Source organism: Pezoporus flaviventris, unplaced genomic scaffold (assembly GCF_033815535.1).
Source record: "Pezoporus flaviventris isolate CSIRO_AGI_PZ_B2104156 unplaced genomic scaffold, CSIRO_AGI_Pfla_v1 ptg000070l, whole genome shotgun sequence".
Lineage (NCBI taxonomy): Eukaryota > Metazoa > Chordata > Aves > Psittaciformes > Psittacidae > Pezoporus > Pezoporus flaviventris.
Window position 1 is genome coordinate 530,214 of NW_026892618.1, and position 15,603 is coordinate 545,816.

The 15,603-nt window shown below is 37.5% G+C and overlaps 1 protein-coding gene across 2 annotated transcripts in view; it reads right to left on the reverse strand.

The window, feature by feature from the left end:
* The window catches only part of FBLN1 (fibulin 1), an 81,290-nt gene that overhangs the window by 34,491 nt on the left and 31,196 nt on the right, over window positions 1-15,603 (reverse strand). For both annotated transcript variants that reach the window (XM_061472024.1, XM_061472025.1), the window contains exons 5-14: window positions 14,709-14,768; window positions 12,432-12,533; window positions 11,461-11,598; window positions 9,076-9,213; window positions 6,790-6,933; window positions 6,097-6,225; window positions 5,502-5,627; window positions 4,820-4,939; window positions 3,848-3,979; window positions 3,152-3,275 (exon numbers count right to left, since the gene is read on the reverse strand). In XM_061472024.1, coding sequence (XP_061328008.1) covers window positions 3,152-3,275; window positions 3,848-3,979; window positions 4,820-4,939; window positions 5,502-5,627; window positions 6,097-6,225; window positions 6,790-6,933; window positions 9,076-9,213; window positions 11,461-11,598; window positions 12,432-12,533; window positions 14,709-14,768 — 1,213 coding nt within the window. The remainder of the gene's footprint in view (window positions 1-3,151; window positions 3,276-3,847; window positions 3,980-4,819; window positions 4,940-5,501; window positions 5,628-6,096; window positions 6,226-6,789; window positions 6,934-9,075; window positions 9,214-11,460; window positions 11,599-12,431; window positions 12,534-14,708; window positions 14,769-15,603) is intronic.

A 15,603-nucleotide genomic window follows, 5' to 3' on the forward strand; every position in this document is an offset into this window, starting at 1 on the left:
AGAATATAAAGATATTTCCCAATCTGGCTCAGTGCAGCACACATTTCTGACACGCCGCCATAACCACTTCTTTATCTTTTCTACTATTTTTCTTGGCTTAAATATTATAAATGTTAGACTTCAGTGTCGCATAAAGAGAATTTAATTGTTATGCAATTCGAAAACAAAAAGTGTTTGGCAAGGCAGTAGAGCAAGTTAAGTTCTATTGTGAGTAGATCTTAATTATCCTTGGAAAAACACCAAGCCTAAAGGCTGATCAAGGCAGAAAAAAAAGCAGAATTTAAGCAAAAGAGTTAAGTCCTTCAATAAAATCGTTACCACTAAGAATCAGGCCATGCCAGGCACTTTGCTGGCCTCTGGGGAAGGTTACACAGGCTGTTTCCTCCTGAAGCTCAGTGTATCTATACAGCATCCTGAGCTTTCAGCCTTTGACATAGGATGATTCTGCAATTCTTCACCTGAAGACAATCACCACTGCAACAGCCACCATGCAAAAATCTCTGCTTTAAGGGTATCAGGTAAGAAAACTTCTGGATCACTGAGGACTGTTTTCTCTATATAAGAGTTTTCAGGAAAAATAAGGATGAACAAACTTGGATTTGTAAGACTGAGGCATATTAAATGATAGCTGTTCCAAAGAAAATATTGAAGAATAGGGTAAAAAATCCTATGAGGTGCCAACTGGATGGAATGGAATATGTGCTGTCTTTCTTATGATGTGCCAAGTTGGTGAAACTGGAATGTGTTTTGAATAAAAAGGAGAGGGAAATAGTATCTGTGTTAGATACGATGCTATAAGAAGCCAACTATTTTGATTTCAGAATCCTGGCACAAGATTGGGTAAAAAAGTGATTTAATGTCATTATCATGCAAAACCTATTGAAGATGTGCTCTCTATCAGCTATGGTGGGTTATATATGCCAAAAAAGAAAAAAAAATAAATTCAAGATATGTATATTCATCTGGATGTTAGAAAGGTGCTAAAGAGCTGCCTTATCAAACCATTCCTCAGTGGGCACAAGGTAACACAATACATAAACCCTGATTCCAGCATAGAATCATAGGATCATAAATGGTTTGGGCGGGAAAGGACCTTCATATCATCAAGTTCCAAGCCCCATGCCATGGGCAGGGATGCCTCACACTAGACCATGTCGCCCAGGCCTCTGTCCAACCTGGCCTTGACCCCTGACAGAGATGGAGCATTCACCACTTCTTTGGGCAGCCTGTTCCAGTGCCTCAGCACTCTCACAGTAAAGAAGTTCTTCCTTATACCTAAACTAAACTTTCCCTGTTTAAGTTTAAACCCATGTTTAAGTTTAACAGTGTTTAAATTTATACCATGTTGGTATAATACTCGTATACTGGCTAAGCGTGAGCGTACCCATCTCCCCGTTGAACTAACTTGAACATTTTGCAATAAAGATAATGAACTCATATTCTCTTTGGTTTATGCAAACGCATTTTTTACAACAAATTTAGTAACTGTCTTTAACTGTTGAGAGGGAAAAACCTAATAAATCCAACAAGATAGTAACTCAAGGAATTAAAGTAATTAGAAATTCACTGAGCAGCTATGGGGTTTGCGTTTGACTCATAGCCTAATTATAGCCCTAGCACATCAGAAGAACCTCTCCCTATGAGTCTGTTTGAGTTTGGCAGAGTAAGCCGTTACAGGGCCCCAAAAACTCAGACACAGAAAAACAATTCATGCATTCTACTACTTCCCCAAAACAGCCTTAACATCTCAAATAGCCATTAATTTCAACATATGCGTAAAAATATAGATCAGATAGAAGATGAAATGGAATGTGTGTGTATGATGCATGTTTTATAAACCGAACTTTGTAACTCAAGGATGTCCATAAGAGTAGAAATTTGCTAATTCTGCTTAGTAGCCCATTGTAAATGACTTTTTTTGAATTAGAATTCAAATGAACATACAATATTACAAATAAAGAGAACATCTGCATCACAAGGCATGGCTTGTTTAGTGATGTGACAAACTGATCTAAAATTCAATTACTATTAACACTTGTAAAAATACAAGCATATTTTATAAATATCTGGGTTTACACCATGAACTCACTCTATAGCGTTCTGATCAAATACACCTGTTTTGACACTTCTATGGCATTTCACAGATTAAGTTTAAATGGAAACTAACTAATCCCCGCAAAGTCCCTCTGATGATCAGAATTAGCTTCATTCTACAGGGTTGCCACAGAGCACTTGATTTTATCTAAAAGATGGTGGGTATATGAACACTGACTGTGAAAAGCAATAGCAAGCTGGTGACAAATGTGATTTATCAGCTTTCCTCCCTAGCTGGTGGAGGAAACACTTACCTCGACATGGGCCACATGTGGGGGACCATGGAGCAACCCTTGGAAGAATTGCTGTAGTACAGGGTGGCCATAAAGGGTGGCCATGAAGCCACAGGGTGGGAGGAAAAGCAGCTATCTTCATCAGCATAAACTCTAGCTACAAGACTGAAATTTTGAAACAACTTCTCAACTTAGCACCATTTGATAAGTATAAATGAGCTGCCAGCTGTGCCTCCTCCCAAAGCTGTCGCGTATTTTCAACAGCAGAATACATAGAATTTCTTTGAGGTAGGTTAAGGGACAAAAACATGAGCTGAACCTAACATACCACCCTTCCTAGGGTTTCCAGCCTTTTTAGCAGAGCTAAATGGTACTAAAAATAAGACATTCTTACAATACTTTGCAACAGCACCTGTAAGATTTCAGAGAGGGACCTAAAAAGAACTCTTTCACTGTGTGCTAGTGAAATAGTGTAATAGTAAAGAAGGACTACATGTGAAAGAGAATAGGAGTCACAATCTGAAGCTGAGTATCACCCTCCAAACAGGTTGCCTGCAAGGTAGCCAGAAAGAGAACATCTGCTCATGGCTCTAGATATCATCACAATGCAAACCACTGGCACTTGGCCTTTTTTAAGGGGATACCTTTTTCTTAGACTCAAACAGGAACGTGAGAAAGGGACCAATTCTGTGTTTGCAAAATATAGGGTAGGCCTACCAACAAAATACATATTTGTATGTATACATCTTCTGTATTCAGTTGGGAGTGGCATGAGAGATCACATCACCAAAAAATTGTTCAACCTTGAAGAAGAAAGTACTTACGTATCTCCTGACTTGCGGTAATTTTCTGGACATTCCAAAGACAGACAGCGAAAGCCCCCCTGGATGTTAAAGCAGGTCTCATTGAAAGAGCAGTTATGGCTTTCTGCAACACACTCATCAATATCTGCAAAGGGAAAAGGTGAATTAAACACATGCTTTTCCTCTTCTTTCCTCTACACCTGCAGGTGTCAGGTGATGAAAGTATCACATCAGGTACTAGAAAACATGGGGTGCAATTAAACATTAGTGCAGGATTGGAAGAAGAGGGCAGAATAACAAAAAAGAAGAAAACTAGCCCAAACAACAGGCAAGAACAGGAAAAGGAAGAGCAGCAGTGCCACTAAGTGGACAAGACCTAAATATTTGCTGAAATGCTTACAACATGATACTTTCTTTTAATGGCTGAACTGTAACAAAGTGTATGAACTTTTCATAGCATTCACAGTGGGAACCTTAATCTCCAGAATATTTTATAATTAATAATATTATAAAAAGCATTTCTAATTCATTGTATAGTTTACAACAGAAACTTCCAGTATATTTATTATAAAATATTGTTTTCTTGAGATTTCAAGCTGATGTTTACTGCTTTACTGATAATGTTGTAGGTAAAGACAACTTTTTAAACACAAAAACTCAACTGACTTTTCAGAAGTCCACAAGCCAATTAGGTCTTCCTGCAGTTACTAAACTCACCTTGGCAGTTGCGTGCATTGGGGGCCAACCTGTAGCCAGTGGAGGGACAAGTACATTGAAAGCTCCCAGGAATATTAACACATCGATAGGAACAGATGTGCCCTCCAGTAGGTAATGCACATTCATCAATATCTGTAAAAAGAAAACTATTATGGATTCATGACCTTCAACCAAGTGCACATGTACAGTGTTCCCCCTGCAAGCTTCGAAAGCAAGTTCATTATTTTAATTGCTGGGCAAGGAGAAAGATAATCAGATAGATGTGACTCTAGTCAATATAAGGCTGTCAGGAATAAATGGAAGTGTGAAGAAAATTAAAAGCAATATAAGGGCTCAAGAAGTAAACTAAATGCATAAGAGCAAAGCACTTCACAGTGATGTATATCACAGTACTTTACAAAAGGGAGAGGAATAGTTTTATCCTTGTTCTTACAAAAACAAAATTGAGATGAGGTGATCTGCCCTTGGTCTTAACTGTCTAGTAAGTCCTGTAGACCTAAATCCAAATTCTGGATCTTGTCCAGGAGGTCACACCCACTCCTTGTATTTGAGGAGAACCTACTTACACATTAGCTCAGAACCAGCCACAAAAAGAGGATGTATAAAATACTACCTAGTAATATTATATATTACATAGGCAAGATATGTGTTTGCCTCTTCACTTGAAGACTAAAAATTCTGTTAGTTCCTAAGGAAAAAAAAGCAAACCAAACCAAAACCCAACACTACATTTCTGACAAGTTACAAAATTACGCAAGCTACAAATCAATGTAAACAACAAACTGACACCACACAAGCAGAAATATTTCTAAACTAGGACATTAAATACGGTTTCATAGTTTCACAGGAAAATACCAAAGAGAGTCAAATGTTAAAACGAAATAATTACAGGTACCTGTGATTGTTCGTGTACGTTATGGTTAGAATAAGAAATGGTCACTCATCTTCTATCTGCAAAACAGTGATACTTACCTTCACATGAAATCCCGTCTATGTCACTGAGTTGAAATCCACGGCGGCAGTAACACTGATAAGAGCCATACACATTGGCACACTCTTGACTACAGGGGCTGCTCTCACACTCATTTAAATCTGAAATGCAAAATTATATACCTGAACCACAAACATCTTGCTGTATTCTTCATTCCTATTACAGGAATAAGACAAAAGTTTTGATGACGATTTTCTTTTTGTTTCATTAAAAAAGGATGGGATGCATGTCACTGAGTAAGCTGGAAATAGGAGGCTTTCGGTGTATTATGCTCACCAGGGTCTCGCAGTATAGGCTCATCTGCACTGTGCTATTCAAGGTGTATGGCTTGGAGGAAGTCTTCAAGACCACACTTGCATTTTTCTGTCTAGATATAAGCAAGGCTGGTTTTAAAGGTCTTGAATCCAGCCTAGCTGGATCACCCTTCAAAATGCAGTAAATGGAGACCCACACATCTCTGCGTGATCCAGCCTAAGGGCAATGTATTTGAACTGTGGGCTACAGTGGCCTTGATTAACAGCATTCATGTAACTGGAGATAACATACTGGGTTGATTTCTCATGCCATTCCAGTGTAGTCCTCCAAGCTAAAATCATTCGGAAATAGCTAAAGAGCAAAAAGTTGTATCTCACACCGTGTAGCCAGAGCATATGACAGCCGTACCTTCACATGACCTGCCATCAGCTGAAAGTTTGAATCCCATGGTGCAAGTGCAGTAATAAGAGCCAGGAGTATTCTCACACTTGTGAGCACAAAGGCGGCCTGGGTAGCGTCTGCATTCATTGATATCTGCAATTATATACAGAAGTCAAGATGTATATTGGCTGGCTTCACTGCAGTAGTAGTCTGGACAAGAATGCGGTCATAAAAGCTTGATTTTTATTTTCCAGATCTAAATTTCATTTAGAAGCACCCCCATCCATAATTGAATTAGATCTATAAAGAAGATAGTTGCTTTGATCTTCCAAAGGAATGTTTTGCTGTAGGTGCATATAAAAATATCACAGAAAGCAATTACACACATTCTCATAATCTTACCTTTTAATAGGATAGCAGATAACATGCTGACAATACTAATACACCTTCCTTTGAAGTATCAGCAGCTCTTTAATATGGTATTAGATTTAGACAAATAATATAGTAGACAATTTTGCATTCTGATGAAAGAGGTTATGCAGAGAGCAGCAACATTCTTTACACATGATCATTTTTTAAAACGCCATGGCTGCATTTATTTAGGTAGATAGGTGCAACTTACCAATGCAAGTTCTACTGATGACATCAAAAGAGTAGCCAGTTTTGCACTCACAACGGTAATTGCCTGGGGCATTTATACAAACATGTCCTTCTCCACAAGGCTGATTAGAGGATGAGCACTCATCCACATCTAAAAAAACAAGTGAAGTGATTAAAAGTACTCTTCTGAGCATGGAAGTTGAGAGAAGAGCAACATGTTTAAATATTTCTGTTTTCCTTGCAGTTCTTCGATATAAGCCATTTACAAAAATTGAAAACACATGCAAAAATACCTCACTTTGCAAAAGTGACCTTAGTTAAAAGCCACCCAAAAGTCATATAATACATCCCTTTCAACACTACTCAAATGGCTTCTATGAGACATCAAGTGGACCTTCTGTTATACTTCTATGTATTGAGAAGACCACACAGCATTGTTCCAATACATTAATATAGTCACAGACAATAACATATCTTTGGGGGTCATTATTATTTCTCCTCTTCTCAGAATATAGGGTTTCATGAGTTATTTGAAGGACAGAAAGTAGATACTTGTCATTCTTCACTTGTTAGGACTTCCATGAGGGAAAGGACTGGATCAAGAACTGTTTGTGGGAATGTGAAAAATTTGGCCAAAGTTCAAGAAACTGGTAAACATAAATGATAGACTTACTTATTTTCTTCAAACTGTGTTTTCTTCCTAACTGTTACTTACCTACGCATCTTGTTCCATCTTCATTGAGATGATAACCTCGGCCACAGCTGGGTGACATTCGCTGGCAGGTGTATGAGCCATCAGTGTTAATACATATCTGTCCAGCTGGGCATGGCATGTTGTTGCTCAGGCATTCATTGATATCTAAAAGAGCAGAATAAGTTAGTGTAAATACCTGCTGTCTGAAGATGTTCAAGTTAAGATGCTTTCCTTACATAATTCCTCAGATTTTTTAGAAGTTATACCCATGGGAGAATACAACTATTAATGTCATTTAGCTTCACTGATATAAGGCTTCCAAGGTGAAAATCAGGAGAGGTATGAGAGGCCCAAATCCCACTAAAAAGCAGTGAAAATTGGGTATAGAATTTTTATTTGTTGAAAAGCCTTTGAAGGTCTCCCCTAAACAATACGAAGAGATAACCAACAAATCAGTTCACCAGCTCAACCAGTTACACTGCAGTCTGTGGGTTATGGCACCCAGTGAATGAGCTATTTGGTAGTATGTGCTCATATAGGTAGTAGCTGACTCTATTTTTCCAGAGAGATAAACTATTACTTTGTCGTAGGATAAGTTGTCCATGTAAACACATAAAAATGTGAATAGCTTATTTATGTTACTACAAGACTATGCAACCCTCTTCCATCTCTCAAATGTATGCCTGTAATAAGACTAAGCTGTGTTAGAGTATAACCTGTGTGGTGTATCCAGGCAAGATGGTAAGGAACCCATTGTTACACAAGGTTAGCACGTGCTATTAGTTTGGGGGAAAAGAGTTACAGAGCCAGAAATCAGTGGCTGCAGGAGATACTGAGGCTATCTGGAAATGTTAATGTAACTAAGACCTGAGAGTCTGTAGGAGCAGCACTGCTTGTGAGTGTTTGGGTTTGCATCCCATAACCTTCAGCAGTGTCCAGCTTCCTGCAAATACTTTACCTAAAATTTTCCTGTTTCACTGGGATATTATCATAATTTTACACAATGGTACTGTTAACTGTTGAAGAGCTACTGTTTTCTAGTTGGCATGGTGTAGTATTAAGTACAGCATCCAGCTTGCAAAACGTTGGCTGCCAGACATGGAGAACACGATCTGGTATAATGAGAAACATTTGAGCCAACCCTATCCCAGCTCACTGAAGTGTAAAACTTTCAAATTACAAAGACACTGAAAAGACAGGAAGGTTTTCATACTTTTTCCCTTCAGTACCACATAGGGTAGCATTTGATTCACATTTGAATCAGCCTCTGAAATTGTTTTGGTATATATTTTGGGCAAATGCATTTTAGGAGACATAACTTTTGCGGCTGCAAACTGGCACATCTGTGAAGGCAAACTAACTACTCATTGCAGTGGACCTGATGCTAGCTATGGCAGATACACTTTTTCAAAGGGTTTGCTGTGCACAAGCACTTCATTTTAAAGGCTGCAATTTTGTTTTCAGTCTCAGTGTTTCCAGTGTCAGATTTCGGCACTACGGGGTATGATATGGTCAGGAGAACAAGGGGCTGACAATGAGCTAGACTTGGCAGCTGCTGCCGCTCAGCCAGTTCCACAAGTCCAAGACACGCTATGCCGAAGGGGGAATTCAAAGTTAAGTTGAGACTTGAAAATACTACTCAAGGGAATAACTGATAGATTTGTAGGTCACATTAGACAATTCCATTCAGAGTCTGCTGGAAACCACTAACATAAACGTTATAATTCTGTTTTGTAGGAGTCTTGGAAACAAGGCATTAACTTGACAGATTGCAATCAGTCTTTAAAATAAAACTGTTCCCCAGTGTGTCACAACTGGCCCATCATTCTCATAGACAGTGAGGTTCTTGATAAGCTGTAACTAATGGAGGACAGGTCTAGAAAGAGCTACGTAACTGTAAAACCAAGCATACTAATATCAACAAAGTGTGTTACAGAGGATGTCATAAATTACAGCTTTTTATACTAAGTTTTTGTTAAAACCTTTTGGATAGAGGTAAAACATCTTGCAGATTTTTTGTTTCAGATAAAATACCCAAAAACTTCAGGAAAATGTTCAAGTGTAGGTAAGTGCCTTAGGTAACCAAATCTCATTAAAAATAGAGATCTAGTACTTAAGTCTTTTATTTAAATTATTTTTGTCTGTAAATCTTACATGTAAGACCAAGCCTTCCTTTAAAGTATCAGAAAAAACACATAGAGCAATGCATACACGCACGAAGAATGACTTGAGAAGCTCAGAACTTGCTGAAACTGCACTTAACTCATAAGCAACGCTTAAGTATTCACTGAGATAAGAATATCTTACCAATACAGTTGCCTAGCGCATCTTGTATAAACCCATTCATGCACTGTAGCTTGGGTCGGCAACGGAAAGATCCTGGAGTATTCTGACAGATAAAATCGGGGGGGCAGTTATGAGTACCAGTCTCACATTCGTCAATATCTGGTACATCACAAAAAAAAATTGTTAGCATGAGTTTGACAGAAGCTTTGTCATCACATTTGAAACATAAGGCATAGTTAAAAACGTCAAATAGATTTACCCTCAGCGTACCTCCATGCAGTTCAATGCAGTGACCCAAGATTAATCTGACCTACTACCTCAAACAGAATCACAGTAAACCCAAATAGAGTAAGTTAAGATGTTTTTATTATTTCATTATTAACATTACATATAGGGAGGGTCTGTGTGCTTATGCTTTACAAGTTTAGTTCTCACAACTAAATGATTCAAAATCATTATAGAGCACATGAAGCATCATGTTCAGCAGTGTTCAGCCTTGATTCAGCAGTGTGCTCAGCTTAAGTCGCAAGATTTAATAATATGTCCAAGTGCAATTTAAATTTTTACCTCAGATCCAATGTAGATGTTAATTTCTTTCATAAGCAAATTAATTGGCCTTGATTCTCATTCATATTAAGGCTTGCAATATCCTTGTGTTATTGTGCTTTTAAATGCACATAAATGCTATTTTCAGTTTAATATTTCAGTTCAGAATGGACATTAAATATTTGTGAATAAAATATGGTTCAGATAATGAAGACAAGGGCTAGTGAATGTAACACTATCCACATAAAAGCAACTAAAATTTAATGTTTGACACCTAACAATAGGGTGAAATCTCCAAAAGCTATTAAAATACAGAAACTTTCCACAAATAGGATGCCTCAGCTTTCCCACTCATGCAGTTGACGTAACAGCAGATGCCACTGCTTATCCCTTGAGCTTTGTGAGACTTAAATAATGATTGTGGAGCCCATTTTAAGTTTATGATGGATTAATATTAAATCGGATTCAGCAGGTTAATGGTTGGACTCAATAATCTTAGAGGTCTTTTCCTAACTATATTATTCTACAATTCTATGTTGCACAACTCAGTCATTTTGCTTGGTATTTAAAAATCATACCTAAAGATTATTAATTTTCTATTTTCATTACTATTATTATAACATCAATAATTAACATTCTTAACAGATCTTTTCCAGATAAGAAATTTCTAACGTTAATAGCATTCATAATTAACTATCTGTACTCCTGTTATTCTAGAAGAGAAAGTTAATACTTGCAGGTAAGGTATTTGCTGGCCTAAATCTGATGTCATTCAAATCAGTAGAAATTTTACTTCAAAAGGATCAAAGTTAAACCCTGATACTTTGAAAAACATCGCCTGTATATTGCGCAGGTTTTTCATTGGAGTAAGCTTTTTTTAGTCCATCTATTATTCATCACTGACCAGTTCCTACAATATAACCTCACCCATAGTTTTGCTTGAGTTAATTTACTCAGTGGAATGAAATTTGTCTGTTTATAAACAGTTCTAGGCTCTGGGGGAACAGACTTTCCCATAGTGTAAACCTTTTCCACATCAAATGGAATCTGCTGCTAATTTAATAATAATTTCTGCAAAGTCAGGTGAAGTTGTGAATTCATGTAACAGCATACTTCGAGCTAGATGCAACTTGAAATCAGTCATTTCTTAAGAAAAACAAACAAACAAACAAACAAGACTATTACACTCGTGTTCAAAAATAACTAGTCAAAACCAGTATTTGTAACTCTTTTTAATTTTTAAATCCTTAAAAATGTTGTGATTAAGAAATTGATCACTTTGTAACAGATTTAAACCTCCTGAGGATAAAAGCTTACTTTTTTTTTAAATGATGCATCTAGCTTTTCAAACTGAATCACCATGTCGCTCCACTTGCCACACTTCATTTAACACTCCAAAGTGTGCAAACTTGATTCTTTCAGGTGAAACTAAACTATTAGACATGGTCCAGAAACGGGACTTAGACACTTCACTCACTAACAAGAAACTAATTCATAGGACAGGACTAGAGCTAGCCAGAAGTAAACTCCAGAAAAACATGTACAGTGTGAGTGCTGGGCCTTCAAAATCAAGTGTTTCCACTCTCAGACCAGTTCCTATTGCACAACACAAATTGCCAGTGTAAAAGAAATGTAATTATCTCTCCTGGAAATCTCTGTAGTAGTCCACAGACAGCGTGATCTGGTATCTGCAAGGCGACAGGTGGAAAACTACTGTTCCAGAAGAACTAGCACTGCCTGTGTCCCCCTGTGTAACTATGGCTCACACCTAATTACCAAAAGTAAAAGAGCATGACATGATGATGTACTTATTTTTTTATCAAAGTCTGAAAAATTTCAGCTTCTCTGCACAGGGCGTACCTTTGCAACGACTGTCATCTGTTAGTTCATAGCCAGTTCCACAGCTTGTGTCCCGCTGACAGCGAAAGGATCCTAACGTATTGACACAGGTTTGTCCAATCCCACAGCTGTGTGTCCCAGTGATACACTCATTAATATCTAGAATATGAAAAATTATTGGGAGTGGGAGGGAGAGGGCAAAGAAGTTTGGCATCCACATATATCAAATGTAAAAGTTTTCTTTTTTATATTTCACAGTAAGTTAATCTTCAATACCTGATCAATCATCAATACCTGTTTTATATTCTGAAGTTTGTATCTGACCTACTTACCTAGACTCCCTTTTCAGTCAATGACAGAAAAAGACACTCCTGGTAACTAATGCTTGTCATCCTAGAATAGCTATGCAAAACAGGCAAGAGGAACTGTGCCTTGCAAGTCCTTCTCTTTCAGCAACAAAAGGAGTCTAGGCTGATATTTGCTCAGAAGCAAATATCTACACTGCACATGTCTGAAGTCAAATGCAATGACCCCTATCCCAGCCCATCTAACTTCGTATGCCTTCAGTTCTTCTGGGAGACACTTAATCCTCACCCTTGACTCTTCCTATGCCACATATGATATCCAAAACTTTCATCCTTTCTGTCAGTTGTGTCCTTAACAAGGTGAAGAATCCTACTCCATCTGCCTTATCAATCACTATCTACTATTACAAAAGAGAACAGGTATTTTATTTTGGTTTTATTCGTAAGAATAAATTCAAGATCTTCTGCCTCTTCTCTCTAAATCCTGTCTCTCTTCTTGATTCCTTCTTAATTCCATCTTCCCACAATTCTCATTCCAACCCTCCGTTTATATCGACTTTTTATGATGTCACCTCTTTTGCCAGCTGGCATAAGCATATTCTGATCTCTTCTGTCTGCATCTTTTTTAATCTAGTCTTGCTCTTTTAAAACAATAATGCTGATAACTGAGACAATTATTTCTTTTACCTTCGCAATTGACACCATCTGCTTGAAGCTGATACCCAACAAAGCAGGAGCAGACGTAACTGGATCCTGTGTCTCTGCACTGCTGAGAGCATGGACCACCACCTAATTGGATATTTTAAGAAATCTTATGTAATTAAGAGGCTCTTCACAGGAACTGAAACAAACCATTAATTTACAGGATGTTTTCTGATTTATTTAGAAAACAGATAACTTAACATGCACATATACAAAAGACGTGTTTGTAGTCACTGGATTTAGCGCTAAAAATCAATACAAGAAGTATATTAAGAAGTTAGTCATTGCCCATCACTGTTAGAAGTTGAAGGAAAAATGCTGATGAGCTCAGACACCTCCTCATGTTTTGGCTGGAAGTTAAAACTTTGTAATGGTGATGACTGTAAAATAAGGAAGACAAGATGCATCATCATAAGTTAATGAAACATTTTCACTATTAGCTGCACTAGGCTATATTTTTAGCCCATCATTATTAGGACCATACTCCTGAATTAGCTATTGTGTGCATTCTTTTCCTACTTAGTAGGCAGGAAACATGAACGGGAGAAGAGGCTATTGTGAATGACAAAGGCTTCAGACAACCTGAAGACTTAGTACTGGGGAACTGGAACTAAGAATGTAGTGGGGTGTGTGCAGGAGTCACAAAGGATGACAAAGAAAGCTGGGGTTATTCTGGCAAACAGAAAGAGAGAATACAATAGGACATTTACACAAAATTTAGCTCATCATTAAGAAAACCTTTTTTTTTCTGAAATTCAGATAATTTTAATATTAAAAACATTTCATATTCTTACAATAAAGTTATGTACTTCCAACCATTTGTTATAAGAGTATTGATACTTTTATTACAAATAGAACCTGTCCTCTTCTGTTTTTCAGAATAGCTGGATAGGCATTATAACAAAAGGTTTAAGATAAGCGCCATCAGTGCTGGCAATGCAGCTGGAATACTTTAAACTTTTGAGTGAATTAATTTTTTTTTTTGTAAGTGTAAAGATTTCCGATGAGGACAGGGCCATTATTACACCGTGGAAAATTAGGTCTGTACACAGTACTGGCAAAGACAATGACATTAGAAGGAGCCATAGTATTGTGGCTGAAATGGACAGCTACTGCTTTCTGAACCTTTGCTAATACTTGAGCTCCTGTCAGCCACAGTAAAACCTATCATGAAGCTGTTGGAAGAATAGAATTAATTCCCTCATATACCACAAAGGTGCTCCAAGACAAATTGCTGGAAGTTCCATTGCCTAAGAAATTTAAGTTTCCCCTGGTGAAGTTCTGAAGATCACAAGCAATTTTGGCATGCCAAGTTTATCGGAAAACATACTGTAAAAAGAAACTTTAATTTGTAATTAGCCATACCAATCCACCTCTTGCAGGCATCTGATTAACTGACAAATGCAACAACTGAGTACATAAAGAAATAATGCTAGAAAAATATGTAACACATTTTTCTGTGTCACCTCTTATAATTAGCAGCTGGAGACAAGGACAGCCAGCATTGACTTTGACTACCTAATGACCTAGTAGACATTTCCGTCCTCTCTAGAGTGTAATAGCTATGCAACATGCCACACAGTAAATCATCTCTCAACTAGAATATAAGACTACCAAATTGATTTTAACCTAAATACATTACTTAGTTCTGAGATGCTTGTAGAAAATAACAAATCACTGCTTAAGTTTATAGACATGTAAATCACATGTGAGAAGCAATAAATCAGAATACTTTGCAGAGCAATATCCCAACAACACATTCTTCCCAGGAAGCAGAACAGTCTGACTAACGAGGACAATAGACACTTTTCTTCCCTTTTTTCAGTCAGTGTATGAAAAAGAAAACTTGTTTCATTTCGTATTCAATCACCCTGATCATCCCAAGAGGAGAATAAAAGAATGCACATATTTAATATAGGATCTCCATATCCTGAAGAATCCAGAGTACTCCACAGGTTCAATAGGTAACACCGCTGAGGTACTCCCCAGTAGAAGTTAAAAAAAAGTTAAACGCATACTCTAAGTTTCAGGTGGATAAAATGAACTCCACTATGGAGGACAATGCCTCCCTTGTATTTCAGAACTATTGAGGCATCACATATAATGGCCTACTATTTCTTAGAAAGGATCTTCATTCTGTTATTTTTACCCATAACTAGCCTGGGCAAAAGGTTTTGACTAATCTCTAGATCTCAGTTTGCTTCACTTTTATTGGAGGCAATCACAAAAGAGCTGGCTAACAGGTCTAGTCACCTGACTTACCTCTGCAGCCATCATGGAGATAGGGATCTTCTTGGTCTAGTTCTTCCTTTGAAATTTCAACTAAAAAGAGGAGAGATAGGCATTAGAGGAGAAAGCACTTTTCTTCTCACAGTAAAAAGCTGCCTGCTTGGCATGGGACTCAGACTAGGGTTTTGGATAAACTAGGACAAAATTAAAGAACATTATTTACATATTTTACAGCTATTTCATACTTGAATTTGCCATTCAAATGTACATGGCCACTGGGCATTTTCCATCTGACTGATTCAATATGAAAGTCATGCTGTAATCATAGATTAAATTTGGGCTGAGATTTTCAAATGCAGGTTCTTAACATTAGGCTTTTAACCAGTGCTTAACCTCATTTTTGTAAGACATGCTGCTGAGGCATGCTTGGCTTCTACTAACTTTATAGCAGCTTGGGGTATTCCCAGTTATAATGAAAATCAGATTAAACTCAGTTACTTATTTAGACTTCATTCCAGAAAGAACTTCACAACCAATTTTTGGGTACCTACTTATGGCATTCTTTCATATGTACTTCATATACCTTAACTTGGAGTTTTGATCAGAGGTACTTCTGCTACATGTATATGTCCTGAGAGTTCCTTCTCTCTACAAGGAAAACATAAATGGGCTGAAATGGGTTCACTGTCTGAACCCATTGCTTGCCCAAAGGACTGGCTAATGGATTTCCTCCAATCCTGCCGCTTTGAACATAAGGGAAATGATAGGTTGGTAGTGAGAAGTGTAAAACCAAAATCTCAAAATATTCTGGTTATTGAATAGGAAGTTTGGTCTCATTTCATACGATTGTCCATAAGCCTATTCAACCACCAGTCTCTTAGAAGCAAATAATAAACCACGGATGTGAAAGCAAGATTTCTGCAGTGGC